This window comes from Lissotriton vulgaris, chromosome 1_1, assembly GCF_964263255.1.
Source record: "Lissotriton vulgaris chromosome 1_1, aLisVul1.2, whole genome shotgun sequence".
NCBI classification, from domain to species: Eukaryota; Metazoa; Chordata; class Amphibia; order Caudata; family Salamandridae; genus Lissotriton; species Lissotriton vulgaris.
Window position 1 is genome coordinate 1,943,595,459 of NC_141685.1, and position 21,821 is coordinate 1,943,617,279.

At 46.5% G+C, this 21,821-nt stretch overlaps 1 protein-coding gene across 1 annotated transcript in view; it reads left to right on the top strand.

Moving 5' to 3' along the window:
* METTL25 (methyltransferase like 25) overlaps positions 1-21,821 on the top strand; it is a 619,072-nt gene that overhangs the window by 264,498 nt on the left and 332,753 nt on the right. Inside the window, exon 6 of the mRNA XM_086919632.1 lies at positions 21,344-21,438. Within this exon, the coding sequence (XP_086775758.1) occupies positions 21,344-21,438 (95 nt within the window). The remainder of the gene's footprint in view (positions 1-21,343; positions 21,439-21,821) is intronic.

Sequence of the window (21,821 nt, forward strand, 5' to 3'; positions counted from 1 at the left end):
TCTGAGTTCTTCCGGCAAGGAACGAGGTGATCCATTCCAGTGCTTTTCCTTGGATTCCAATGTTTCTGAGGCGTTGTATTAAGGTGCTATGACAAACTGTGTCAAAGGCTGCGGAGAGGTCAAGTAGGATGAGGGCGACTGTGTCTCCGTTGTCTAGCAGAGTTCGAATGTCGTCAGTTGCTGCGATGAGTGCGGTCTCAGTGCTGTGTTTGGCTCGGAAGCCGGACTGTGAGGAGTCGAGGGATTTGTTGGTTTCGAGGAAGGTGGCGAGCTGGTTTTTGACAGCTTTCTCGATGACTTTGGCCGGGAATGGGAGGAGCGAGATAGGGCGGTAGTTTTTGAGTTCGGTGGGGTCAGCTGTGGGTTTCTTCAGAAGGGCGCTGAGTTCGGCATGTTTCCAACTTTCCGGGAAGGTGGCGGAGTTGAGGGAGCAGTTGATGACGTCTCGGAGGTGCGGTGCTATAATGGCATCTGCTTTGTTAAAGATGTGGTGAGGGCATGGGTCTGTGGAGGATCCTGAGTGGATGGAGTTCATCAGGCGGATGGTGTCCTCAGTGGAGATTGGGTTCCAGTCATTGAGGATGTTTGAGGGTGGTGGGGGTTCTGCAGAGGGTTGGGTGGGTTGGACTTCGGGTCGGTTGTCGAAGCTGTTATGGATGTCTGCAATCTTGTTGTGGAAGAATGAAGCTAGGGAGTCGCAGAGGGCTTGAGAGGGGGTGATGTCATTGGAGTTGGCTGAGGGGTTGGTAAATTCCTTGACGATGTTGAATAATTCCTTGCTGTTGTGGGCGTTGTTATCTAGTCGGTCCTTGAAAGCGGCTTTCTTGGCATTCCTGATCAGTTGGTGGTGTATACGGGTGGCGTTTTTGAAGGTGTCCTTGGAGCTGGTGTTAGGGGCTTTTTTCCAGGCCTTCTCAAGGGAGCGACAGAGTTTCTTAGATTTCTTAAGATCATCGTTGAACCAGGAGGCCTTCTTGCTGCCTAGTTTGATTTGATGTTTTTTCAACGGTGCTAGGATGTCGGCGCTGTTGGATAGCCATTGGGTGAGGTTAATGGCTGCTTGGTCGGGGTTTGAGGAGTGGGCAGGGGGGTTTTGATGAAGCGATGAGGAGATCTGGTTGATGGTAATTTTGTTCCAGTTTCTTCGCAGAGTGGGTTGAGGATGGTTGTTGGTTGTGGTCTTGTTGTAGATAAAGTGAACGCAGCTGTGGTCCGTCCAAAGGAGAGCTGTGGTGTGACAGAATGAGACATGTTTGCTGGAGGTGAAGATAGGGTCGAGTGTGTGACCTGCAATGTGGGTGGGGGTAGTGACAAGTTGATTGAGTCCGAGGTTGGCGAGATTGTCCAGAAGGGTGGTGGCGCTACTGTCGTTGCTCTTTTCCAGGTGAAAATTGAGGTCTCCCAATAGGATGTAGTCCTCGGAGGGGAGGGCGTGTGGGGTGATAAAGTCAATGATGTCGTCATTGAATTGTGCACGGGGTCCTGGGGGCCGGTAGATGAGGGTGCCTCTGAGTGTGGTCTTGGGGTCGGTGTGGATCTGGAAGTGGAGGTGTTCGGCGCTGGCAAGGTTGACGTCTGAGCTGGTTGAGATGCGGATGGAGTTCTTATGGACGATAGCGATGCCTCCTCCTGTTTGCTTGATGCGGTCCTGACGGATGGTCTTGTATCCTTCCGGGATGGCAATGGTGATGTCTAAGGCTGAAGAGGCATTCATCCATGTTTCTGTTAGGAATGCGACGTCCGGTGAGATGGTGTCTAGTAGATTCCAGAGGTCGATGGCGTGTCTGTGGACCGAGCGGGTGTTGAGCAGGATGCATTTAAGGTGGTTGGTGTCGGGTCTCTGGTTGGTTTTGGTGGATGAGGAGTTGGTTTTGGTGCCATCGAACTTGCAGGAGTTGCAAGAGAAGGGTCCATGGGTGTGTCCAGGAGCGGCTAGGGCGCAGTTGGGGAGTCGGCCGGGGTTAAGGGCTAGGAGGGTGGTGGCATCGTAAGTAATGCGAGAGGGGTGGGAGGGACGGGGGCCAGGGGGTCTGGCGCTGGGCGCGGTCCAGGCGCGGACGGGCGTAGAAGGGCTTACCTTTGGCGCACCTTCGGCGCGAATGGGGCGCGAACGCTGCGCGGGAACGCTGCGCGTAGGTCCTACTGACATAAGTTGGGAAGTGGAGGGGGGCGGAGCGTGGGAGGGTGAGCTGGGAGGCGTTAGCGAAGGGGGAGGGACGGGCTGCAGGCACAACAAAATGGAGGGCTCCCAAACAACAACACGACACTATGCGAGGGCAAAGTAAATGCACATCAACAAATGCGAGCACTCAAAACAACAGCGCTATGCACACAGGTCAGCAAATAATATTAAAAGCCTGAGATGGTCAACTTCAGTAACAGCGCAATACACGTAGGACACAGTATCTGCAATAAACTACGCAAATGCGGAGCGCTACGCTGGGGACTGGGCGCTTAATCAGGAGTGAATGAAATGCCAATTATAGAAGATACTGCCAGTGAATAGTCAGCGCTACGATACCACAGTGGCGCTTGTAGGTCGGGAGGTGGGCAGGAGCATTCGCTTCACGAGGAGTTCAGCTGGTCACAGGGGCTCTTCAGCTGAGTAGTTCCTAGTGCTTCGTGGGTGGGAGGGTGAGCTGGGAGGCGTTAGCGAAGGGGGAGGGATGGGCTGCAGGCACAACAAAATGGAGGGCTCCCAAACAACAACACGACGCTATGCGAGGGCAAAGTAAATGCACATCAACAAATGCGAGCACTCAAAACAACAGCGCTATGCACACAGGTCAGCAAATAATATTAAAAGCCTGAGATGGTCAACTGCAGTAACAGCGCAATACACGTAGGACACAGTATCTGCAATAAACTACGCAAATGCGGAGCGCTACGCTGGGGACTGGGCGCTTAATCAGGAGTGAATGAAATGCCAATTATAGAAGATACTGCCAGTGAATAGTCAGCGCTACGATACCACAGTGGCGCTTGTAGGTCGGGAGGTGGGCAGGAGCAACCGCTTCACGAGGAGTTCAGCTGGTCACAGGGGCTCTTCAGCCGAGTAGTTCCTAATTAAATGCTACAGTTGTGACATGTTTGGTCACCTCCCCAATGACAAATCGTGCCCTACTCTCACTTCTAAGTGTCACAACAAGGGAATGGTGGGGCACCTAGCCAAAGCTTGTAGAGCCAAAAAGAACAAGCCAGGCAAGCATGTCAAGGAGGTTTCCCTTGAGAGTGGAAGTGACTCCGATTGCAACTATGATGATCTACATTGTGGTGAGGTTATCACACCTGATGTTAAAAACAAGTGTAAGGGGCTGTTGATGATGATCTAGTGAATGATTGCAACATTAGGATGCTCTTTGACTATGGGGCAAGGATCTTTCTCATCCCAAAGAGTTCTTTGACTTGAAGCTGCATGGGAAGGTAAAGGTGTACAAGCCCGATATTAAGCCACTATCGTATGGTGGCCAGACCATAAAATTCTCTGGCTACTTCATCGGCAACATTGAATATAGAAGAAGGCTAACTGCTGGGAAGATTTATGTTTCATCCAGAGGTGACCGCATAATCAGCTGGTTTCACCAGGCTAATCTGGGCGTGTCCTAGGATCCTGGTGGTGATCCTTGCATTGTTCTCAGAGACATATCCTCCCATTCTTTTCCTTCAAAGTCTATCTCGACTGTGAATAATGCAGATGCTGTTGCTAGTGTGGGTGAATCTAGGTGTGCCTTACGTGCTGAATTTAAAGAAGTCTTTAGAGAGAGTTTACGTTGTCTCTCGGGCTATACTCGCAAAATCACATTGAAACCTGATACCTATCCTGTCACTTGTAAGGTGCGCAGTGTGCCTTGGGCCATGAGAAAGTCTATGTGTGTTTGAACTTGATAAGTTAAAGAGAGAAGGCATCATTGTTGAGACGGAGGCTCAACAATGAGAAGGCATCATCGTTGAGACGGTTGGCCCCAGTTGTTCTCGCACGCAAAGCCTCCGGTGAGGTATGCTTATGTGTGGACCTTCACGCCCTCAACCCCGCGGTGGTCGCAGACTAGTACCCTCTGACTAACATTACGGAAATGTTAGCCCAGTTGAAGGATGCACGTAACTTCTCCACCTTGGATCGTCGGGCTGCCTATCATCAGGTCAGGATTGATGATGAGTCCATGGACTTGACTGCCTTCATAACCTCTTTTGGAACGTACAAGTTCACACGTCTCCCCTTTGGTTTGATATCTGCAGCCTCCGTCTTTCAGAGGGCCATGGAAGACGTGTAGAGCGGTGTGGAGGGAGTCAAGATATACCAAGGCAATGTCTTGATCCATGGCTCCTCTCAGGGTGAACACTATATGAGATTGATGTGTGTGCTTGATCGATTCCAGTAGAGAGGTCTGACTGCGCAAAAACAAATGCAAGTTTACACTTCCTGAAATTAATTATCTGGGTCATCGCTTGACTTGTGATGGAGTCAGGCCCAAAGACCGCCTGGTAAGAACCATTGAGGATCTTCCCATTCCGCAATCCAGGGATGAACTGGTAACCTTTTTGGGAATGGCCGAGTACTACAATAAATCTGTCCCACGGTTCGCCTGCTGCACCTATGCTCTTAGGTCTCTCTTAAAGAAAGGTGTGAAGTTTTCCTGGTCACCCTAGTGCCAGTTGGAGTTTGAGGGAGTTAGAAAAGCTCTTTGTTCCGCTCCCTCTTTGCAGAGCTTTGACACTTCTTCGAGCTGCATCCTGATCACTGATGCCAGTTCTAATTAGGCGCTGTTCTTAAACAGACAAAAGATGGCAGGGAAGAAGCCATCATGTTTCTCTCAAGAGCTCTTGTTGGTCCAGAACTACAATATTTGGTAAATAAAAAAGAAGCGCTGTGCATTTGCTGGGCCATCAAGAAGCTCAAGAAATTTCTATGGGGTACCCCTTTTGTCGTTCATTCAGAGCACAAACCCCTTAAAGACTTGTTCTACAAAAGGGCCTTAGATGCTTTCTCTTCTAGAATATGTAAATGGATCATAGCACTCCAGGATTTTGACTTTGTTGTGAAGTACATCCCTGGTGTGGACAACAAAGTTGCAGACTATCTCTCCCGCTTGGTGCCCAAACGGTGTGATGTTACCTCTCTTGACCCTGAAGATACGTGGGAGGTTGAGGACTTCAAAGTCTGCGAGGTTGTTGAAGGTGTCGTGTCTGAGGCAGAGTGGAGTGACTCTATGAAAGGTGACAATGATTTGCTTGAAGTGTGCAGATTGGTTTCTGGTGGGTGGACGGGCATCAAGAGTGACTGAAGGTGCACGGAAATTCTGGAATGTACGAATGAACTTTCACTGTGCAGTGACTTACTTTGGAGGGGAAAGTGCCTTGTCCCTCCAACATCTCTCAGAGAGAAAATAGTTCATTTGGCTCACCAGGGTCACCAACGCATCTCCAAAATGAAGGAGAGGGTTTGCCTGCACTTCTGGTGGCCCGCCTCGATATTCTCGTAGGCCGTATGGTGAGAGACTGCACAGAATGTAATGTCTGTGATAAAGTTTGCAAAACTAAGGTACAACCAATGATAATACGAGAACCTCCCACATGGCGCTGGCAACATGTAGCCTTGGACCTCTTAGGGCCTGTCTCTTCTAAGATAGGCCAATCCTATGTTCTAGTTTTAATTGATATGTACTCTAGATGGCCTGAGGTCAAGGTAATGCAGAGTATAGAAACCAGAGATATCACAAAATTCTTAGAGGATGTTTTCTGCAGTGAGGATCTTCCTGAATGTCTCCTGACTGACAATGGGGTACAACTCTTGTTAAGGGAGATGGAGGAGTTCTTGGCTAAGAAAGGAATTGAACACAAGCGTTGTTCTCTCTAGCACCCAGAATGCAACGGTATGGTGGAGAGATTCAAACGTGTTATGAAAGAATCAATCCAACTGGCTAAGGAGCAAGTTTGTGACTGGATATCTGTGATACTTGAGAGAGTTGTGGCTTATCGCTTGACTCCTTACTCCACCAATGAGAAAGTTCCTTTTGAGTTGTTTAAAGGGTGCACTCCCAACACTTACATATTACAAACTTGGATGAAAGGGAAAGGTGCTGACATTGAGATTCGTGAAGATCCCCAATGGCGGGCACTGCAGGATCTCAAGTCAGCTAAAAGAAAGGTCAACCTTGATTCCAAGTAAAGAAAAAACAAGGGAGGTACCCTTGATGCTAAACTTGCGGCTGCTTGCACCTTGGTTAATTTGGGTGATCATGTGAGTATACGCTTTCCTCAGAAGTCTGGTGGTGCAAAATTCTCTCCTACTTGTAAAGTGACTAAACTGTTCCTTAATGCTGTAAAACTTGATGATGGGCTCATATGGAACTTGAGTAGGATCGCTCCTTTGCGTCTCTCTGTGTGCTCCGGTTGTGAGTACCAACTTGTTTCTTCTAAGGTTGTTTCTCCTCTGCGTAGGAGTACTCGCACACGTAAAACTCCAGAGAAATTGCATAGCTATGTTTTGAATTGAATATTTTTCCCTGTTCTTGTTTTTCTGTTGGGGGTAAGATGTGTGGTAACTGGTTGCTTGCTGCTCTGTGCTAGCCTGCTGCTTTCATATAGAATATTGTATCCATACAACTCCAGAATGTAGAGAGTGCTTGGTCCCTGTTGCCAAGTGCTCAGTGTCAGTAAATGCTGGGTGCCCTGTGGGTAGGACGTTACTGTACCCTGAACCTGAAATAAAGAGGTTCATCTTGCTGTCAACCAGTCTACTTTACTTCTTCACAGATATGTTTGTGGACAGGTAGGAGCAGATCGACGTGCAGGGCCAGGCTGTAATAGGCAGCCTATTTATAGCTGGTCAAGTCATTTTCTTTGGTCTTCTATATCATTGAACTCTTTTCTGTGGCTGAAGCAGAGCCCCATTTATTCTCTCGGGCACATATTGAGGCTGGAAAGGCAAGGCTTCATTGCTGTTGCATGCCAGGGTTTGTTTAGTAAGTGGTGCAGGTGCTTCAGACCTGGGACTCCTTCCCAAGAGCAACATGATGAGAAGGAGGTGCCAAGTACTCTATCTGATCCAGTGTCTACCGCTACTAACAAAGGATGGTGGGGGTTGTGCCGGGGGTACGACGGAGAGCGAGCGGGCTAGGGAGAGCGAGCATGGGGGACGGGTTAATAATAATAATAATTTAAAAAACGTACCTGATACCTCCAGGGACCTGTGTCGCGTTGTTCCTGCTAGCCTCTTCCTGGGTCCAAGCAGTCCCTGGGACAGACTCCCAACCATTTCCTCTGCAGCACAGGGATTGGCCTGAGAGGGCAGGAAAGACACTCCGTTCATAGCATTGAGTCTGTGGAGTTTCTCCAGCCCCACTGTTCAATGCAGCTGGGCTGGAGAAACCTAAGTGCGCATGTGTGTTTTGGTAGGCCTGAGAGGGCCAGCAAAACACACATGAGCACTTAGGATGTGCACAAGCACTCCTCCTCCTCTCTCCCATGCCTAGCCCATCCATGCTCACAGTGGCTCAGAGCCGCCAAACGAAAAATAAAATGATGTTAGAGCATCGTTTTTTTTCTTTTCGCTGGCTCCGTGCCAGGCAGTAGGGCGACTCTCCACTGCCATTGTGGAGGAGCCGCCACTGAGTCTTATCTCCTTACTTTCCCTCAAATTAATTAGAACATTCCGCTCCAGGTCAGCAGCACTTGAGGCCATGCAGCGAGGAGGGGAGGTGTGCGGGATAACCACTGCTTGTTCGCCTCCTGTTGAAGGACTGGGCTAGACAGGAGCACCGCAGGCCTAGCAGACTCTCTTCAGTGGCCCCTCTGCTGCTCTGCGCACAGGTCATAGAGGTGGTTTCTTAACTCTTGGGGCACTGTATTCAAATCGACTGCAGGTGGAGAGCAGGTGCCCAACGCCCATAGGACTCAAAGGGCTTCAGCCTCCCCCGTTGTGTGTGTCAGCCCAGGCAGTGACAGCTTCCTGGGCACACACACAGACAGTTTTTGGGTACTTAACAGGTCTTTAACAGACCACTTACTTGTTAATGAGGCTTTGTTGTATTTTCACGCCTTCTCAGAGCCCCTGCATCTCCACTCTGCCTTTTGATGGAAGAATTAGCCACCCCCGAAATTGTTAAGCCTCTCTCCCCCACCCGCCCGTAATTTGGCTCTAGTTGCGCCTGTGATGGAGAGGGCCTGTAGATGGTGCACCATCTGCTGAGGGTGGCAGTGTTTCGTGCAGTGCTTTTTGCCAAGGGAGTGCAGGTGTCCAGACATCTTATCTTTCCCTGAGGCAGCATGACCCCTTAAGACCTTTGGAGAAGTGGACAGTTCTGCTGAAGGTGGACTCCAGAGATAGGGCCGGCTACATGTGAACAGATGCAGGAGCCGTTTGCCGGTGGTTCATTTGACAACTTGCTGTAGTGACACAAGCATCCTAGGTATCCTAGGGAGAATGGGATGCTGGTTTTGTCAGACGTAAGGCAACGGCAGACAGCCGCACACATATTTCACGTGGGATTGGCAGTGCAGATACGGGTCTGTCAGTTTCCGCTGGGAGACACCATCTTCTTGGCCTGCTGCTTGAGATGGCGGCCTTTCTTGTCCCAGACGTGCACGGGCCTCGTATATAGGAGTCAGTAGGCCAAATCGGGTCCTTGGGATGTGGTGGGACGGAGGGTCCCATCTACCTCAGTGCCAGTGACATGTCCTGAAGTGTCACTGGCTTCGCTGAAAAAACAACGGTACAAATGGTCACATGATTACTGGAATAAGGAAAAGCATGCTATGCTCTTCTTTACTAGCCCAAACACATGACATGTAACACGGGGATGCATAAGTGTGGTCATTTGTGAAGTAAAGGGTCATGGAGAAGGGACCTTACAGTTTATATATTTATTTATTTTATTTATTTATATTCTTATATAGCGCCTGATTCGACCCCCGGAGGGGTATCCCCGCGCTTTTGCCAGTGGAAGAATATAACTCGTGCTAATCCATGGTCAGAGGGATAGTTAGACTTTGATTATGTGGTTTAGATGTTTATGAATAAATGAGTTTTGAGGGATTTTCGGAAGGTTAGGTGGTTAGTGATTTGTCTCAATATATGAGGCAGTGACTTTCAGAGGACAGGTCCAGTGTGGGCCAGGGCGCGGCCTCCCTGCCTGGATTTTTTAATTCTGGGTACCTGTATTAACTGTAGATTGCTGGAACGTAAGGATCGTCCAGGAACATAAGGTGAGAAAGCTTTTGTCAGATACTTGGGACCGGTACCTGACAGACATTTGTGAATAGTGCATAGGATTTTGAACTTAATGCGTTGCCGCACTGGGAGCCAGTGGAGTTTAGTCAGCAGAGGGCGGGAGGGAGTCCTAGGGGGAACGTTAAGGACAAGCCTCGCCGCAGTATTTTGGACTATTTGCAATTTGTTAAGCTGTTCTTCATTAGCTGATAAGAGAAGACCATTGCAATAGTCCAATCTGCTGATGACTAACGCCTGGACCAGTGTCTTCCTATGACTGTCAGGTAAGTATGGAAAAACCCTTCTCAGCAGTCCAATGGCACGAAAACAGGTGCCAGCCACTTGGTTTACATGTTCTTTCAATGTTAGTGCTTGATCTAATAGCACCCCCAAGTTTTTAACGGTCTGTTTAGGACTGGCAACAGGTCCCAGTTCCAAGGGCCACCACTCGGGGGACCATAGTGTCGCTGCCTCCCCGAACAACATTACTTCAGAGTGTGGATCATTTTGTCTTTGCCTGCCCAGCCTATTCAGCTGCCAGGAATAAATGGATTAGACCTATTTGTCGGCAGCTGAATTGTGGAGGGAGTGCTGAGGCACTGTGGGTTTTAAGAACAAATACCTCCGAGTTAGCGGTTATAGGAGTAGCGAAGCTTGGATAATTAGAGCCAGACACCTTCATGTTTAATGATCTTAATTTTTTTTATTTTATACGAAGTCTTTTTCACTGTTTAATTCTTGTCTTAGAAATACACTGTTGTAAAAAAAAATTTATATTAATGAACTGGTTTATTTTAATCATTTTAATCTTTTTGTAAACTGTCTTTTATGATGTAAAAATCGAAATAAAGACTTATGAATCTGAATCTGAATACTGGTGGTTAAACTTCTCCCATCGCCTAATTTCATTCTTGCACAGGTTTCACTAAATAGGGCGATTATTGCGTCCAATAATTTACTTGGTAACCCCCATGCTTTTAATTTTTCCCAGAGACGATCTCTGCTCACTCTGTCAAACACTGACTTCAGGTCAACGAAACATGCATACAAACGAGTTTTCTTTCTTGCCCCAGTTTACCCCAGCATCTTGCTGCTAAGATAGGTCATAACATCCACTTGTTCAAGGGCAACTCCATTCATGCTTACATGACTCTTGGTGGGGCGATTTTTAGTTAAAATCATGAATTTGGTCTTGCTCACATTAATTTTTAAATCAGTTAATTTGCAGAAGTCCTCAAATCTATTAATCGCCTTTTGCAGACCACTACGAGTTTTAGAGAGGATTAAAGTATCATCTGCAAAGATGAGCAAAGGAAACTTAGTCCCACCCATTACAGGTGCATCAGTAGGGGTATTTTCGAAGAAATTCACCACCTGATTGATGAATAATAAGAAAAGAGTAGGTGCCAAGGCGCACCCTTGGCGCACTCCCCTCGTAACAGGAAAACTATCAGTTACCTGCCCCAGTCTTCCCCACCTCACCTTAGCAAAATTGTCCTCGTGGAATCTTATCAGAATTTCAAGTAATTCAGATGGCAAGCCAATCTTATCTAGGGCAGCCCACAATTTTGTCCTAGGCACTAGGTCGAAGGCGGACTTTAGGTCCACAAATGCGGCAAAAATAGTCCCTCTGCCCAGTAATACCACTTTCCAATAAATCAGGACAAATCGGAAGACCTGGTCGATGGTACTGGTGCCTACTCTGAATCCTGCCTGTAATGGTGATAGGATACTCTCCATCTCCATCCACCCTTGTACCCTTGAAAGAACCATCCTTGCAATAATTTTCTGCATGGAATCGATTAAACTTATGGGGCGGTAATTACTGGGGATCAATCGATCACCCTTTTTAAATACGGGAAGGATTTCTGCCCCTTTCCATGATTCTGGAATCCTTGCCCCCTTTACGATTGCGTTGGCAACCTGGGTGATGTAAGGGACCCAGAGTTGAAGATTTACTTTAAATAGGTCTGCCGGGATGCAGTCCATCCCGAGAGCTTTCCCTGTTTGGACTACTCGAAGAGCGGATTCAGTGTCGTCATTAGAGAACACCAAAGGATGACAGTGAGAAAAATGCAATGAAGCCCAATTCAACGGGGTAACATTAACGATCTCTTCATGTTCGGGATCTTTGAACTGGGATGAGAAAAAGTCCACCCATGCTTCCGCCGAAACATGGTTGTCGGGTATCTGTGAATCAGAGTTTCTGCCCCATTTTACAACTTCCCAAAATTTCGTCTGGCTAGAGGAGAGACTGGCATCATATAAGTCAGACCAATAGCAGTCGTCCCACTCTTTCTTTGCCTCCCACTGGACCTTTTTGTACCTTTGACGCACTGATTTAATCTCAGTGGTTACCCTTGATTTAATAGCTTTTTTGAGACCCCTAAATGCCTCCTTGCATACTTTGTTATACCATTTCTTTCTGGTAATAGGAATCTTCTTTGCCCCAGGCTTAATAGGAAGAGTAAGAAGAGCTTTCAATTTAATAAAACATTGGTCGTGTAGGTCACTAATCTGGTTAAGTGCTTCCCTATTAGGAGATAGATTATAAATGGCATTCAAAGTAGATGTAGCTACCTCTAATATATCATCTAACATTGCGGGATCTGCCAAGACCCTACACCACCTAACCCGCCTTCTATCATTAGTTGAGACAGCTTCTGAGGTAACACACAGATCTGCAGGAGGTCTATGTAACCCACCAGCGAATTTCAAACTTAGAAACAGGGGGTTATGGTCACTCTCTGGACGATCCACAACGATCATGTCTTCCACTTGGGGCCAATACTCCATTTTTACCAAAATATAATCAATTCTGCTTATCCCATTATCAAATGTAGGCTGGCCAGCTTTGTCGGACATCGTGCGACCATTGGTTGCTCTCAAGCCCCACTCTAAGCACAGCCCTAGCCAATGCAAAGCAGCCTCTGAGCACCTTTTAGTATAGCTCAATGTTAAATTTGGAATATTCCACAAGGCATCTTCTTCGCAACATAAGTCCTCATCCTCATGCCTCTGGGGTTCAAAGATGCAGTTTAGATCCCCTGCTATGACTATTAAATCATCTCTCCCAATCGATTTGAGGTAGGAATCCAAGTCATCTATAATTGTCGAACATCGCCCACCAGGAAGGCCTCGCGCGTAAATATTAATAAAAATAATATTCTGATGATTTTCCCTGGATAGCTTAATCCCCAGAATATCAGGGTTTTTCACTGGGATTTCCTCCAGTCTGCAATTGATAGACTGTTTAACCCAAGTCACTAAGCCCCAGATGCCCTACCCTTAGTACCCCTAGTAGCTGGTTTAAAAAAATTTAAAAACCCTGCTTGAAAAATTGGATCTGGAGCCCAGCTCTCTTGGAATAATAAAACGTTGAAAGAATCGACAAAAGTTACCCAATCTTCCGAGGTTGTTCGCCCTTTAAGCCCAGCGATATTCCATGAGGCTATTTTCAGTACCGAGGCCTGTTGGGAGGGGGCAACTTGATCTAAGACCTTCATCCCTCTATCCAGGGAATTCCGCTTTGGGACACTCCTGGTAACCACAACCATCTTCTGGTGCCCTCCCTCCTGCCTAGCTGAACAGATTTTACTAGGTGAGTCAGCTGCCCCTTTGACAGAGTTACCAAGATGACTCTCTCCACTAGACATGAAGTGGAGTCAATCAATGCCCTCCAAGCCAGATAGTGCTTCAAAACGATTGAACAGGTGTGGAAGGGATGGGCTAAATGTATTCCTATCAATTGGGAATCTCCCATGGAGTCTTCTGTGCATTAGGGGGTTAGCCAAGGGGATATTATTTCTTTTGGGATAGAAGTAACTGAGTCCCAATGTTTGCACATCCCCCATCCTCCCAAATCTGGCATCCCTGCGTATACAATCCACCACACGAGGATCCCTGAAATTGATAATAATACAATCACCTTCCATGTCCTTCGGGCAGGGTCCTATCCACTCTACTCTTCTGACACTAAGAATTTCCGGTACAAAGAATGGGGGCAGGGGTCTCTTTTTATTTAGCCAGAAAACAACTTTATTTCTGAGATCCCCATATAATTCAGGTTTACCATCTTTAAGAGTTGAGACACCTGATAGAACAATCGTGAAGGGAGAAGCCTCAGGGGGTAGGTTAATACAGTGAGTTTTCTGGGCCAAGACGTGGAAATTATTAACTTTATCCCCAAAAACTCTAGGGGTTGGTTTGGTCGTAACAGTTGGATTAGAAGCACCCCTAGCAGGGTTCGGGGTTTGGGCAACAGTAGAAATCTTAACATTTTGCCTGCTATCTACTTTCTTACTCCCAAACCCTAGGCTTATCACTAGCCGGATTGATTGTAGTAGGTTGTGTGGCAGGTTGTTTGGCGAGGGCGTATGCTGGCTGTTTAGTTGTAACAAGGGCATCCAGGGGGTTGGATGTACAGACTGAACTAGATGGTATTGGATAAACATTCCCTATCTTTTTTAGTATACCGGTATTCTCTTTAACAAGATTTTCCAGTTGATCTAATTTAGAGTTCATAAGGCTGGTACGTTCAAGTAATGGTAGCATGAAAGAGATGGGGAGACCTGCCAAAAACCTTGGCATCTGGTTCACAGAGGACCTCAGATTCGAGGACCATATTAAAAAGCTTACAGGCTCCTCCTTTACCACTCTGAGAATGCTCCGCAAATTTTTCCCCTTGCTCCCTAGGGATGCTAAGGAGACGGTTGCTCGGGCGCTCATACTGGCAAGGCTGGATTACGCGAATGCACTGTTCAGTGGCATTCCGGCCTATCTGGTGAAACGCCTGCAAATTATCCAGAATGCGGCTGTCCGTCTATTATTTAACATCCCTAGATGGAAGAGCGTCCGCCCTGAGATGCGCACGCTCCAGTGGCTTCCTGTTGCACAGCGCATTTTGTTTAAATCTCTGGTGCTTGCGTTTCGTGCAACTCACGATCAAGGCCCCCTGTATCTGAGAAAGAGATTTACCAGCTATGCCCCCGCACGCACCCTCAGATCTTCCACTCTGTTCAAATTGTCCCTTCCCCGTTTCAAACGAGCTAGACTCGGTGGCCAATCGATCTCCGTGATCGTGGCTCGGGCCTGGAACGCTCTCCCTCTCCATCTGCGTTCTATGCCAACAGTGGCTGCATTAAAAAAACACCTGAAAACACATTTGTTCAAGAGTGTAATCTAAGATGCCTTCTCTTTGTTTTGCTGTCTGCCTCTCCCGTACCCGCTCCAGGATACTCTCAAGTAACGGAGCGCGCTATAAAATGGTTTATACATACATACATACATACATGAGTGATTTTACTAATAATTCCATTTTACTTAAAAGACCATCATGATGATTCAAGCTATCTGGACCATTAGCTGGATTTTTCGGTGGTGATTGCAAGGGGGACAAAGGACTAGTAACAACCAGGGTTGGTTGGGAGCTAGCAATGGTTACAGGGGTAGGGAAAAACTGGGAGTTGCTATTTGTTTTAGATATTTTGGACATACCCCCCAACTGAGGGCCCTTACTTCTCTTCCTCTTACAGGGCAAATTCCGTTGTGATTCACTAATGGTGGGATCAGGTTGAAGAGAGCTAATATTTAATATACTGTCCTCGCTACTGCTATCTTTTGAGACACTGGATTGAGAGCCACTCTCAATAGAATTCAAGAACGATCTCTCCACATCTGGATGAACATTTACCAACACGGTATCCAAGGACTGGATGGGAGTTGTGAGGGGTGGCTGAGGGCTAGCTACAGTTGCAAATCGGCCAATGGAAGAGCGCTTCCCTGTGATAAGATCTAACGATAAGCGTTTCTCAACGAGGGCTATCTCATTTTCCAGGATGCCAGTTGCCCTAGTTATGAAAGCATCAAGGGGACCAGTTACCACCCAACTGCCCGTCTGTACTTGCACAACTCTTTCTTTCCCCGAGCGTAAGGGCATGATTTCCAATAGGATTTAACAACAACCAAAAAGTAAAGGGGACCAGGTATAAACAGTAAAGTCACCCTGGATACACAAAAACAGCTTAAACAAAGCAAGTAGAACAAGCAAAGAAAGAAAAAACTAAGGGGGGGAGACCCAACCCAACCTCAGCCGACCTCGGACGGCCTCAGATGGCCCGCCCTTTGCCCGGACTTCTCCCGGCGCCCGTCCCGCGCGCGTTCCGCTTACACGGAGCTAGGCGTTGCTTTATATGGGGGAAGAGCTTCGGGGAAGGCGGGGGCAGGAAAAGTCACTGGTGCGCTGGGTGGACTACGCGCACTGACCAGTGGGACTTGCAGTCCCGTGCCCTCCAAGTAACACAGTCAATCTTCACCCCGGTGCGATGAACGAAGTGTAGGCAGGTCTGAACTTCTGTTTAAGTTCTTTGATCCACGAAGCAGGGAAAACACAACACCAACCGGCTGCGAGCGGCTCCCGCGGAGCGGGGGCCGTGAGCGGTAGAAGAGCCTCGGGGAAGGCGGTGGGGCGGGAAGAGTCACAGGTGCGCTGGGTGGACTACGCGCACTGACCAGTGGGACTCGCAGTCCCGCGCCCTCCAAGTAACACAGTCAATCTTCACTCCGGTGCGATGAACGAAGTGTAGGCAGTTCTGAACTTCTGTTTAAGTTCTTTGATCCACGAAGCAGGGAAAACACAACACCAACCGTCTGCGAGCGGCTCCCGCGGAGCGGGGGCCGCGAGCCGTAGAAGAGCCTCGGGGAAGGCGGGGGGGGCGGGACGAGTCACAGGTGCGCTGGGTGGACTACGCGCACTGACCAGTGGGACTTGCAGTCCCGCGCCCTCCAAGTAACACAGTCAATCTTCACCCCGGTGCGATGAACGAAGTGTAGGCAGGTCTGAACTTCTGTTTAAGTTCTTTGATCCACGAAGCAGGGAAAACACAACACCAACCGGCTGCGAGCGTATTCACAAGGCTGCGTCCTGGCTCTGAGCCTATTTAACTTGTTCCTCGCAGACATTATTAAATATATGGATGCAGCCGATTGTCATCCGCCAAACTTGGCCAAAGAGCCAATTCCCTTTTTACAGTATGCAGACAATATTGTGGTGTTGAGCCAAAGCCCAATTAGATTACAAAGAGCGATAAACACCCTAGGAACTTATTTGGACCAGGAAAACCTGCAACTAAACAAAGAGAAAACCAAGGTTGTACGCCTAGTGGACCCTAAAAAAACAAAGTTCAAAAGGCTCGTAAAAGGGGCAACTGTAGAAGAGCAAGCTTCTCACAAATACCTCAGCATAAAATTGGTGCAGGGTTCAACATACAAGGAACACAAAACAGATCTAAAATCAAAAGCGCAATCATTAATCTTCGCACATAGATTACTGTACAAAACACTGGGCTGCCCGAACCATAACCACGTCTTAAAAGTGATGGCACCTCAAATTCTTCCCTCATTGTCATATGGCCTAGTCATCTGGTGCGGCAAGGAGGCTGACCTGTTAAACGAACGTCCGACGAAGGTTTACAAGGCCGTTTTCAATCTGCCAAAGTGTGCCTCCAGAGCTCAGGTTCAGCTGGAATTCGGCCTTCAGAATCAGAAATTCCGGGGCATGAATGGCTCTGAGAAGCTATGTCAAAGGTTTCGCTCATCCAAGCTTGACTCATTGAACAGTCTTTGCTGGGAAGAAATTAAAAACCAGACGGTTCAAGAAACACCAAACTCATGAGGAGCCCACCTGAGAAAATCTTTGTCAGAGCTTGAAATACAAATAGCATGGGACAGCACGACAGACCGGGCAAACTTCAGTAAATCGGTTAATGATGCAGCAAAGAAGAAATCTTTTTTGGAGGATAAAAAAGCAATTTCCAAACGTTGGCACGAGTGGACTGTGATTAACTCTTACACATCTCTAAAGCCCCAAGCTTACTTAGTAGCTCATTTCGGCATTGTGTTAAAAAAGAGCCTTATTGATTACCGGTTGGGCTTACATGATTCGAAAGACCTACAGCCATCTTGTAAAAGCAACCAACAAACAGCGCACTGTCGATTATGTGGCTTTCTGAAAGAAACATTAGCTCATCTGCTATGCGCATGCCCTGCAGTTATGGATTTGCAGTTATGGATTTGAGGCGACTGCTTTTAAAACCCATTTTTAATGAATTGAACATTTGCACTTCCAGGCAATCATTGATAAGCTGGATGAAGGGTCTTCCATAATCTTGTCCTGCAGGGGTGTAACATTTTTGGCAGAAGTAAGGAAACTTTTACGGCAAGTCGATCCAGAGGAAAACATGGGTTTAGTCCAATAACTGCAGCAGGTCACATGCCCATGTAACAAGCGGACTAAATGCCTAACTTATTAGGGGACAATTTGAACAGTAGAATTTTTTGAACATTGTTTTAAATTTTAATGTAAAGCTTTGCACTTTTTCCAGGCACATCTTACTTCAATAGGGCTAGTTAATTTAACATCATTTGACTAACTCAGTTGTGTAAGCTCTTTCAAAACAGTGAACGCAGACAATATTTTGCCACTCGGAAGATCTATCCAGGAAAAGTAACTATCATTCAAATTATAAAATCTCATGCCGGTGGCTCAGCACTTGTCGTTAATTTTACGATACAGGAACCCATTGGCTTTCTGTTAAATATCATCACAGAAGCCCGCTTTTGTATGTCCAGGGTAAAAACTACTCTCAGAATATTTGTTGTTCACTTTTATCTTGATAATTCCAACAAAAATTGAACACATAAAGGTACTACCACGGAAGTCCGTTTTCTATGTTTAGGAGTTAAACCGTCCATAGGAATGTCTGTCATCCATTTCCATGATCCTGGCAACACAAATACCCGATCCTGACGACGTTTCCGCGTCCGGGGGCAGTGCCAGCACCAGACGCGGAATACGCCTTTTACTGCGGGTAAGAAGAAACGGGTAGTGACACCAAACCCGTTTTCCACGGCTCGCACAATGAGGGCCCTCAACTCCATGACGGTAATGTATTAAACCGCCCCCCCTTTTCTGTTCACAGCCTGGGACTCAGAGGTCCGTTCCCCCGCGGACATGCAACGGCATATAAATGAGGTAATGTCAGCGCTGCTTTGTCGCTTTATAAGTAAACAAGTAAGGCACGCAATGTAATGAACTGTGTACGGATAATTAACTAAAAAATTGCTGGGCATAAACAGGAATGTGTAAAAAAGTTTTAAAAAGTTTATGGTGTGTGTTATGTTTAGAAAGAAAACCGTAATATATATATCACCATATCACCCTACTATTGATGCTATTCATTGATTAAACATGCAGACAAATGATTGTAAAGGCCAATCCATACTATCAGTAACCCCACCAGGCTTACTACACGCTAACTCGCATGACGAACTTCCCCTATGTAATTCGCCAAATAGTCTTCCATTATTGCTAACACTTATTGAAGGAATAAGAAAAAAATTTGCCCGCACTGAAACTAAGAATAAAGTGCGATTAAATGCTGTATACACACAAGGTGTACTAGCCACAGAGTAACAGAAACACTGTTTGTAGATAATTGCGATTTCTTTTCTAGGTTTAACAGAACCTTCAGTATCAAACTACAGTGAGTACAATTTGAACCACTGACATACCACACAAAAAGGGTGTGCGTCTAATTTTAAATTTGTATTTGTCCTGACGAATGCTCCATAGACCCGGCTGGGCCAAGGGGAGCAGAAACATGTTGACAGTTTGTCTTTGAGTGATATACAAGGACCCAGTAACTTGATCCAACTGTATACCCATATGTTACTTTTAAGAACAGACCACATCCGCTCTAGAATAAAGTGAATTTTGGGTGTAGGTGTGTCTTTGAACATTAACCCTCCTATGTGGCTTCATCTTTTCTCTGGACACTACTGCGCTACTCCAGAGTTGACCTCAGGCTTGAGGCAGGCATACAGCACAATAGATGACCCAATGATAAGTGCCAAAACGTCTATGTGGGGCGGAGAATCAAGATAAACCACATCACCTCAATACATAGCGTTTATGAGGGTTATCTACATGACTGTGTGTAACGCAGTTACAAGTGTCTTAGTCCACTTATGATAAATAATACTACCCTGGGGAACAGACTAGACACTAATTCCTCCTCCCTACCTTCTGATTAAAAAAGCAATGGTTTGCCTGCCTCGGGGTATTTAAGTCTCTGAAGAGGAAGCAGTAGATTTGGTGTCATGATTTCCTTTAATAATCTGGACACTCATGAGCAGTGCATTTGTAAATATCCTCTCCTGTCACTACTAGCTGTACACTTATTAACTATGCCAATAACACTCAATTTTTTCATTTGAAGGAGGTGATCCGGTTTCGAGGGAAACCTTTCACCGCTGCATGACTGCGACGGCAGATTGGTTACGCCACAACTCACTCCAATTCAATGGAGCGAAGACCGAGGTGCTCCACTGCTCCCTGGACCGGTTGCCTCGCCCTCTACCTGATGGGTTCTGGCCTTCTTCAATCTTGGGCACAGTGACTGCTGCTGACTCGCCCGTAATCTTGGTGTCATGTTCGGGCCTAGCCTGCAGCTTGACGCTTTTGTTAATAAAACCACGGCGACCTGTATGCTCCTGCTCCGCACTTTACGGAAGATTCTTCCGTTACTTCCAACTGCGGCCAGGACAGAAGTGGTGCGTAGTACCATCCTCAGTAGGTTAGACTACTGCAACGCACTGCTTCTAGGAGCCCCTAACATCTTGGTTTTTAAGCTGCAGAGGATTCAGAACATGGATGCCAATCTGGCCCTCTCTCGTTCACGCTACGCGTCATGGTCTTTGGCGCTTTCGGACCTTCATTGGCTGCCTGTTCAGCAACGGATTCATTTCAAGGTCTCTTGCCTTGTTTTCAGGGCCTTACATGGGCTGGGGCCAGTGATGTTACAAGATCTCTTCTCCTGGTACTCAGCCGCAAGACCGCTGAGGTCTTCCTCAGCCTTCCTGGTAGTTGTTCCCAGGATTAAAAGGGTGAGGATGGGCGGCCGGTCGTTCAGTTTTGCAGCTGCAAAACTTTGGAACTCCTTATCCCTGCCCCGGCAGAGCTGCCAGGATTTGGCGGCTTTTAAAAAGGGTTTAAAAAGCTATCTCTTCCCAAGAGTAGTGTAGTGCGTAACATCTGTCGGTAATGTTTTGGTTACAGCGCCAGGATACCCTTTTGGGTGACAGTTGCGCTCAATAAATACGTATTACATTACATTACATTACATTACACAAGCCACAGTTGCGTTAAACTGAGTGACATAAGTTTCTCATTTATGACAAAAACCTCATTTAGTGCTCTTGACTAACATGGACCGTCGTAATAATTACAAACTAGTCAGTGGGACTTATCCTTGAATTCTGTGAATATTGGATCTAATCCCAGATCCTCATTTACATCTTTCCCTAGTGGCTGGATGGGGTAAAGAGAAATTAAAGAAAACTGGGAATAAAGTAGGCATGCTGTCAGCTGGCCTGTAAGTTGCACCTTCAGTATTTGGCTGTCTAGCAACTCCCCCGAAGTTAGTTTTTCTCAAGTTGCAGTTCCAGTTCAGTAAATTACATTTTGAGTGAAGTTATCACATTAAGTAACACCGAACATGAAGCCAAATTGATTTGCTGTTTGGAACAAGAGTATCTTCAGGAGAGTGCTGTACGAACAGCGACACGGCTGGTTCCTTCTGGAAAACACGCACAAGAGATAAAAACCAGATCAAGGGACTTGGAGCTTAGCTATAAAGTATAAATGCGCACATTATTCCAAGCGAGGCTGCCAAGAATCAGCACTTTTATGACTAAAAGAAAACACACAGGTAACACAAGTATATCCGGCTACCAGTTACGCTGGCCAGAATAGTACATTTAGAATTGCAAGTCTGTTGTTTTTTCCTATATTTGGTTACGCGATCTGCATTAAGAAACTGCGGTTTGTGTTTGTTAAGAAAAAAACCTTCATTGATTGACTCCAAAGGAATTGGATGTAAAATATTTAGGCCCCTCGTTTAGAGCTTAAGCTTATTTTTTGTAAACGTGCGCATGTGTGTTTAGTTTTGCACAACAGTGTTCTGCAATCTATCTTGTATAACTTAATTTACATACTGTGTTATCCTCTCTACAGGGGAATTATGTAAAAGAAACAACATATTTATAGTAGGTAGCTTATATACTTTTCCTTTGCAGAAAACACCCTAGAGCAATGGGGATTCCCCATGTGCCAAGATTTGAAAGAAGAAGGCTGGTGTTGTGGACGAAATGCCAGGATGTCAGCTTGCTTGGTACAGTATGACACTTTCTTTTAATATGTGGCATGGATGCTTTTGCTGGATATGATTAAGTTTAATATTTGTGTTTCATAGTTATCAGAAATCATAAAATCAGTCTCAAGATATATATAGATATAGATATATAGATATAGATATAGATATAGATATATAGATATAGATAGATATATATTCCCAACTGGTGGTAGCCAGTAGGTAGTTATAGTTAGGACCTTGTTTCTATTCAAAAAGCATTTTTCCTTTTCCCAATAACTTTGGCGCCGGTTGACACATCTTCGCAAAATGTTAAAAACTTGTGGGGCGCTCCGGTCAGCTTCTAACTTGAAATTTTCAGTGTGATTCGGCAAGTGGGGGCTGAAATAAAAGGGGGGTCCCAA